We start from the raw sequence: 8,898 nt of genomic DNA, 5'->3' as shown, positions 1-8,898 counted from the left end.
GAAGCTTGGTCCCCCCCAAAATGGATAGATGTGCACCACTGTGTAGTGTGCACAAGTATCTAGGCTTTACACCCTTTCTCTCGCACACACCCACACATACTATTTCATATGAAATGTCTCCGCTGGGCTTAATATTAGAAAGTGTAACTGTAAACCTGACGTTCTCGGGCTGTAACATGGCTGTACAACATTATAGAATAAGTAAATCAGGTCAAATGGAACAACAGGTACATCGCTTGGTTCACTGCAGCAACAGTTGGTCCATTTCCACTACACAGATTTACAATCTCGCATTTCAAAAATCCATGACAACACATTATAAATAGGAACCTTTATTCCAATAGTACAACCCATACATCATTACTATACACACACACACACACACTCTTGTGTGTTCAGATTAGAATTCAATAGCAGCTTCAAGGGCCAGGCACATCAGGAACACAACAGTAGTAAGAGCAAAACAGAATCTAGCTACTGCCCTCAAGAGAAAAAAGCTCAATCCATAACATTTAAAGGTGCTACACAGAACATCTCCCCTATGTGGAAGCTAGGAGAATTGCAACAGCACTAGGCTGCATTCAAAACAAATGTACCATCTCCCCCACAACATGGAGACACACGCTTGAGCCTTTTACTTTCGGTTTTGGTCCACCAGCTTTAAACAGCTGTAAAAAAACGTTTTTGTTATTAAAAATATATTTCACAGCAATTTAGAAGGTACAACGATTCCCTCCACTATTCAGTGCTTGTTTTTCTCACAAACTGAAAATGAGCAGTGTAGAATTTTAGCAACCAGGAAATTAGAGACATTTTTACATTGGCTGCTTGACCCGATTTCCACACAGGCAAAGTCAAAACAGCTTTCCCATTTTGACAGATGCCGCTCTGGCGGGAGAAATCAATAGGTGTTTATAAACAGCACTGGCGGTCAGGTAAGTAATACTGTGAACCACGTATCATTCCCCCAGTACTGCAGATATATTATGGCAATTTTCTGAATGACAATGCAATTTTGTTTTTTGAAAAAAAAAGGTGTAGCGCCTTTAAGGCTACATAACCTCTATAAATCAAATTACCTCTATGACTTAACCTTTCCATCGCTTACTGAATGCAGCTAGTTGTGAGACATCAGTTTGCATTGTTTTGTGTCTGATCATATGCGTTACCTATGGCACCCGTGTGGAAAAACCTATGGCTTCAGGATGCAGTGTTCAAATAAATAAATTAGCTAAGAACTAAATTAGTGTAAGGGCATTTGTCACGTAGAAACAACGAAAGAAACGTACTCCAAAGACCATAGTTACAGCCCAGTGCCACACACCTATGAAACTCTGCTTAACACTATTCATACTTATTATCCTTTAAAATGAGGACTTTTACTTAGCAATTTAACAATGGCCTTAAATGAAAACATATGCAGAAACAATTTTCGATATAGGATGCGACACCACGCACTGTTTACGGAAATCCGGCATGGTGTAAAAAGTCAACATTTAAGGTAGAAGATAACTAATATAACATTTAAGGCTTTTTTCCCCCAAGAGTTATCAGGGAGGAGGAAAGAGTAAGCCAAATTAAACTGAGGAAAAACGCAGCATGCTAGACCCATAGAAATATCATTACTTAGACGTAATTATATTTCTATGGCTAGACCCATCTACAAGCATGAGGAGGTAACCTGCATTTAAAATAACTGGACTGAACCTCGGTTCTCCTTTCTAGGTAGTAGAGAGACAATACAGTTAGGGTTAGGCTAGCAAGTGAAGGAAAAGAGGTATCCCAATAAGCAAGCTAGATCTGTTTTCTGAAGCGAACCAGCTTCTGTTAGCGTCACATTCAAGCTCAGTCTTTAGCCGTACTACGACAGTAACGACACTAATTATAGCAGGCTTGTAACTGCACGTTGCACATGGCTAGTCGAATGCCATACTTTTCATTAAGACTCAGTTGACCAAAGTTAACTCGCTAACTCTTCAAACCTGCTTCGTAGGATACCCCTCAGCTTACCAGAACCCCCAGACAGGTAAAGATCCACAAGGAATCCATTCACTTGTTTACAGTAGTATAGTGGTGAAACAAATAAATATTTTAACCCTCCGGTATGTTCGGTTGTACTTGCACACTTGCAAGTGATCAATTTGGTCTAAGCAAACACAGACAATTCCTTTCAAGATCAGGGGATTGATCCTACTGGGTTCACATTATTCAAAAGACAATTAATGTTTCTCCCAAAGGGAGGTTTTGTTCCTTTTGTAAATGTTTAGCATGACATTTCGATTCTCTAAGTCCTCATACTGAAAGCGTCCCTGGAGAAATTCAAGTAGAGACAATTTAACTTAAGTAACAGAACAAGGTAGGGATAAAAAAACAACTAAAAACGACTTCAAAAGTACTCCGTTTTAAAGTCTTATCACACACAAGGACAGGACAAAATGGTTGTAGCAGTGCCTTACTCTATATGGGGAGAGATTGAAGTTAGAATATACTCAGACATGAACCTGATTCATATTAGCATACAAAAATACCCATTCAAATGTAAACATAGGCCAGGAAATAACACCCCATTTTCAGCCGCTGCATTGGCAGCTATTAGGCCACTAATGTTGTAAAAGGGCGTGGTTGGTTCCATGACAACCTGGGGATAACTATGGTAATTATTATGTGGAAAGGAAGTAGCTCTACTAGGTTCTCTACTTAGTCCTAGATAATAGAGTATTCCAGAAAATACTACAAGAAGCAGATGTCCATGTTGTGGTATGAGTAAGTATTCTTCATCATTAGAATAACAATCAAAAACCCTTCATCTGGCACTAAGGTTTAACAGATACCTTTAAGGGCTAAGGACCTACTTTTAAAACACATAAGTCAGTGATTAAACATTGAGAGCAGGAGCAACCGACTAGGGAGAACATTGAATTGATCACTTGCAAGAACTCTACAACATGTGGACACCTGATTATAATCTTGAATCATTCACCAACCATGACACACAACTGGTGAGGTGAAGACTGCTATCTATCTATAGCCTGGGTGATGAGCGGGGATATTTCTACCGTTGCCTAACTCTGGGCCCTGGGCTAGAGCTCTACTCATGGGGGGCCTGTGCATCTTCCCCATGGCACCTGGGTTATGCTGGAATGCCTGGAAATCCCCAGCCAGGTAATCAGACACGTTCTGCTTCATCAGCTTGGTCTGACCCGAACCTGGGAACCTGGGTCTGGCTCCTGGTTGGTACTGTGATCCTGGTGTGCTGCAGTCTATGGAGGCCCCTGACGGGCCCCCCTGGAAGGCCAAATCCAGAGGGCCAAGACCATCACTTTTGCCTGCTTGTAGGACACTGCCCCATGGAGCCTGCAGGTAGCACCCGTTGGTGTAGCTGGGCATGGTGCCACCCGGTGGGCCGGTTACGGAGGGCGAGGGGGTTGTCTTGTCTGATGGGTGTTTAAGGTAGAAGGCTTGTGGATGCGAGGCCAGCAGCACGTGGGGATAGTTGAGGGTCTTGGCAGGGAAGACAGGCCCAGAGGGGATTTCTCTCCTGGGGTTCTTGCTGGGGTTGGTTCCCTCGGGCAGGTGCTGCATGTGAGCCAGCTGGTGCTGGTTCCAGGAGTGTTGCTGTTGGAGCTGCTGCTGTTGGAGTTGCTGCTGTAACTGATGTTGTAGCTGTTGCTGCTGGTGAACCTGTTGGAGCTGCTGTACCTGATTATGTTGTTGATGCTGGTGAACCTGTTGTAACTGCTGTAATTGCTGCTGCTGTAACTGCTGCTTTATGTCAGTGTGGAAAGCAGGTGGCAACCTGTTCATGACAGCTATGTTGGGCTGTAGGCCACCAGCAGGACCCTGGGACTCTTCAGGGTCCTTCTCTGTGGGGCCCAGCAGGCAGGAGGGAAGGAGGTCCAGATTGTGGGGTGTGTTGACCCTGGAGCTGGCATTGATGAGAAGGTTACGGCTGATGGGGCTGGGGTTGGCAATCTGGCCCTCACACACCGAGGTGGCACCCATTCCGGCCCGAGCCTGACAGAACTGGTTGATCTGGTGCACAATGCTGCTCAGGTCTGTGCCCGGCCGGTTGTGGTGCAGGCAGGCCGCCATGGATAGCGGGATGGTGGAGGTAGATACAGTTACGTTTGGCGGGACGTCTGCGTCTGGCAGCTTCCTGGGGCCATAGGGGGTGCCTGGCTGGGGCTGCAGGGCAGAGTGAGGGCCAGGGCCGGCACCGGAAGCCTGGGGGAACTGCTGAGATGGGGGGAGGCCCTGGGAATGTTGCAGACTGGGTGGAGGCTGGGACTGGGCTACGTCAGGCTGGTGCCGGAGGCCCTGGGGGAGAGGCTGTGACAGGCTCTGGGGGTGCTGCATGCCCTGGGAATGTTGCAGACTAGGTGGAGGCTGGGCCTGGGCTAAGTCAGGCAGGTGCCGGAGACCTTGAGCCTGAGCCACAGCCTGCTGTACTAAAGCTTGTTGGTGAGGAAGAGTCTGGTGCTGCAGCGTCTGAGGATGAAAAAGATGCTGCTGCTGTAAGGTTTGTGGCCGAGTCTGATCTTGCTGTCGTAAAGTCTGCGTGTGAGGCAAATTTTGCTGCCGCTGGATATTCTGGGGGTGCGCCAGATTCTGCTGTTGCTGCTGTACAGTTTGCAGCTGGGACAAGCTTGGTTGCCGCTGTAAAGTTTGAGGGTGGGCCATGTTCTGTTGCTGTAAAGTTTTAGGTTGAGGTTGAGGAATATGTGGCTGTGAAGTCACACGATGAGCCATGTTGTGCTGCTGTACAGCATGCTGTGGATGTGGGTGGGGGAGGCCCTGTTTCTGGTTCAATGCCTGGTGTTGGGTTTGGGACATGCCCTGGAGGTGGGGGACAGGCTCGGGGAGATTTAAAGAGCTTTGAATGACGTGCGACCCGCTGTGGAGGTTCATGGCTGCTTTGGGAAGCAGATGGGCTTGGCTGCCGTCTGTGTCTTTGAGGGCGCTTTTCCCGGTCGAAGTGCGGAGGACGGCTAGGAGGCCCGCTCTGGTGCTGCTGACCTGAGACTGGTAGGGGCTGTGGCGCTGGCTGGACGTGTCCAACCCGTTCACTGTGCGGCGGATGTGCTTTCTCTGAGGTACTTTGACACTGTTGGGGAAGATCTTTATGGTCAGAGGCTTGTTGGCGACTTTCTTAGCAAAGGCATCTAATTCTGCTGGGGTTGGATAGTTGGCAGATATCATCTTCTGTGTAGTGTCCCCTAGGATGGAAAGAAGGACAGAGAGAGAAAGAACAAGGAATTTTTGCATAACCAAAGTTTCTTCATTCAACTAGTGACTGGAAAGGATTTACAACTCATTAAGTAGAAATATGAATAGGAAACTTATTTTAGATTTCTATGAAACTATAGTATTCAATTATATCAGATAAAAACACTTACATTGCTGAAGTCCAGTGTTCATCTGCGTGTGGGAGAGAAATCGGGTTGTAGGGTCACCTGATGATGCTGGCAGACAGGCCAGCATGTCACACTTCCACTAATGCAACATGGGAAACACTCTCCTCACCATGCTGAGAGAGAGACGCCACATTGACCATGTAAAATGACTCCGCCATAAGGCTATTTATTTCCTGTACATTGTAACCTTTCTAAAATGGCAGTCAGTTGGTAATCAGCCCGCATTTGTGCCTCAGCCTTTTACAGCAAACACCCTGCCTGCTGCTAGACAGACAGAGCAGGGGGCTTAAGATGGAGACGCCTTTTCTCCTTTCCTAGGGCACAGCAGGACATACTGCATGATGGCTACTGGCTAGAGAACCTCAAGCTGGCTCCACCAATCTGTGTCTGCATTCCAAATTACACCCTGTATAGTGTACTACTACTGACCAGGGACCATAGAGTGGTGAGGAGGAAGAGGAGCTCCACAGACCCTTAGCCTCCAGAAGTAATTTAGCCATTGCGATGTGTAGAGTTGATATTTTGTCAAGTTTTCTTGAGTCAATTAACTCGACATTATTAATGAGTAATCCAGTAAAGTCAGTTGAAAAAAGGTTAAGGGTACAAGACCGTGTACATATGGAAAAATCCCTACATATCCCATCAAGCCAAGCGGGGAGAAGCTGCCTGTTGTCACAGTTCCAAGACCAGTCAGATACTTCCAGCTAACCCTATGCAAATGAAGATGGTGGATCTCAAAACTGAACTTGGATCAGAGTTAAGTAGCAATGATATCCTACGCCAACTGTCGTCTTACGACATATCTTGAAACGGTCATGACGTTTCAACAAAATACAATTTAAGTTTCTTTCCAGCAAATGACTTAGTTACATGATTGTATAACTAGCAAAGGAGTTTTGAAGTTGAGAGTACAGTATATGAAGTTTGGTAATGAGGTTGAAAACTAGCATAGTTCAGTTAGCCAGCTGGTTTAAATCAAATTTTATTGGTCACAAAGACATATTTAGATGTTATTGCGGGTGTACCGAAATGCTTGTTTAGCCAGGGAAAATGAGCTCAGGTCTAGTGCTTATGTGCAGCTCAGTTGGTAGAGCATGGCACTTGCAACCCCAGGGTTGTGGGTTCAATTCCTATTTTAAATTTGTCTAACCAAGTCAGTTAAGAACAAATTTTTACTAACAATGACTGCCTACACCGGCCAATCCCTAATGATGCTGGGCCAATAGTGGGGGACCAGTATGAAAATGTATGCACTCACTACTGTAAGTCTATCCGGATCAGAGTCTGCTAAATGACTATGATGTAAATGCTTTACAATACTAAGCGATGCAGGACAGCGGTGTTTAAAGTATGTAATGGTGCTTTAACGTCACACAGAACACCTTTCAGTTCTGGAACAAAGCTAAATTTGTCAGAACCCAGAAGTCCCAATGACTCAAGAATGCAAAGTCTTACACTGTAGCTGATTAGTGTCCAGCTGACCAGTTCTTGAAAAGGATGGAGCTACTAGTTACAATAAATATACTCAGACAGTCTGATGACTAGGTCTACCATAAATGTTATTGCATCATTGTGTAAATATCAATAAGTCATTTAACGTTGGCTCTGGCCTGGGTAGGGTTTTTCTGATCTAGAATGCGAGGACATTAATATAACTAGTTATGAACAAAGACCTTAAATACAAACTAGCTGGTGTCATCGTTGAGTAGCATTGTCGTCTAGTAGTCAATAGACCACTTAAAATGTAAATGAGCGCTAACTATTTAGCTACACAATATTAGCGTGCCAAAAAGTACTTATTTTTTTTCTCCAAACAAACTACACAACACAGGCATTGTAGTTCTAATCAGTAACGTTGCTTAGGCTAACGTACTGTTTACACGAGATGTTAACCATTAAGTTAGTCAGTTGATAAAGAAGCAAGCAATATAGCGAGCGAACAAGCTAGTGTTAAATACCTCGAGTCATAGCACCACAAAGCATTGAACACTTCTTTGTGCTGCTAGCGATCAGCTAGGTTAACTAGCTAACGTTAGCCAGCTATCATAACCGGCGTCTGATAGCTACTGAAGTAAACATTTTGCAAAAGGAAACGCTGGAAAGTCATAATACGCAAAATACATACTCCCCCGCGAAATCAAGAGAAAACATTCTTGCGAGATGATCGAACATCGATATTTTGGTTATGATGTTAGCTCACCGATGCTTTTTCTGCTGCTTGCTTTCTGCAACAGAAACTTTGAGAAGGCATGCGCATTAGGCACCCGGAGTTCTAGGACCTTTATTCGGTATATTTTAGGTGTGCATACTGAATACCTGACTAATATTCCTTGGTGATCTGACAAGAGATGGAAGTGCTGAGATTCTTCATGCAAGAGGTTGTCGTCTAGTAGTCAATAGACCACTTAAAATGTAAATGAGCGCTAACTATTTAGCTACACAATATTAGCGTGCCAAAAAGTACTTATTTTTTTTCTCCAAACAAACTACACAACACAGGCATTGTAGTTCTAATCAGTAACGTTGCTTAGGCTAACGTACTGTTTACACGAGATGTTAACCATTAAGTTAGTCAGTTGATAAAGAAGCAAGCAATATAGCGAGCGAACAAGCTAGTCAACTTTCATTTGACTTATTACAAAGAATGTTACGATATGTCTGGGAGGGGGAAAGGACAACATTTTTCCAATTGAACATTGTTTGAAAAAGCACTGAGCAAGTTAGAATCTGTCTACTTACATGATAGCTGGACTTTTCCTATCTTGGTTTGCCATTTCCCATGATCTTATGTTAAATAGTGCAAGTCACCAAATCAGTGATGATGGCATCCACATATATTAAAAATGAACAATATCTGCCATTTCCCTATCCTTGTACAAAGGGCTACTCTCCCCCTTGTTTAAGATTATAACGTAAATAGTGATACTAAACAAGAAGAAAGTTAGTCTACCTCCACAAAAAAGCCAATATAATCAGATTGTGATTATCCGTCTTGGAATGAGCTCAACAAACAGATCATAAACATGGAGGTAATGTGGAATGACAATAGTATAACAGCACATATACCCATTTTCACAATTATATTTCATTAAAAGCAAGATAAATGACTAAATACATTGAACAGGAGTGATATCTTTCTCTGACAAGTGTATGATATACAAAGTTATCTTTAGCAAAAATTACATTGTGCACAGAACCTGAAGGGCTGTCTTACATGGTTTAACATTGACATATTACTATATAAAACTGCAACCCCCCCCCCCCCCCCCCCCCCCCCCAAAATAATAAGTGTCTGTCAATGTTATACTCAAGTCACACTAATCAAATGAAACATGAAATTAAGAAATCAACAGAATGAACACACTCATTTCTTAAAACATATCCCAGCTCATGTTTTTTTTTATATATATATATATAAAAAAAACTTGTGTATAATAAAAAATGATAAGGTGCAATGACTAGTATTTGGCTATGAGTAACACCA

General features: G+C 43.6%; 1 protein-coding gene across 1 annotated transcript; it reads right to left on the bottom strand.

Moving 5' to 3' along the window:
• Positions 1–316: 316 nt before the first annotated feature.
• Positions 317–7,646, bottom strand: LOC139386111 (protein FAM222B-like). Its single transcript, XM_071131540.1, has 3 exons — positions 7,615–7,646; positions 5,397–5,527; positions 317–5,216 (listed from the first exon to the last, which is right to left on the bottom strand). The coding sequence occupies exons 2-3, from the start codon at positions 5,479–5,481 to the stop codon at positions 3,019–3,021; spliced, it is 2,283 nt and encodes a 760-aa protein (XP_070987641.1). The 5' UTR covers positions 5,482–5,527; positions 7,615–7,646; the 3' UTR covers positions 317–3,018.
• Positions 7,647–8,898: the final 1,252 nt, after the last annotated feature.

Source organism: Oncorhynchus clarkii, chromosome 27 (assembly GCF_045791955.1).
Source record: "Oncorhynchus clarkii lewisi isolate Uvic-CL-2024 chromosome 27, UVic_Ocla_1.0, whole genome shotgun sequence".
NCBI classification, from domain to species: domain Eukaryota; kingdom Metazoa; phylum Chordata; class Actinopteri; order Salmoniformes; family Salmonidae; genus Oncorhynchus; species Oncorhynchus clarkii.
This window is presented reverse-complemented; position numbering and strand designations above follow the sequence as displayed.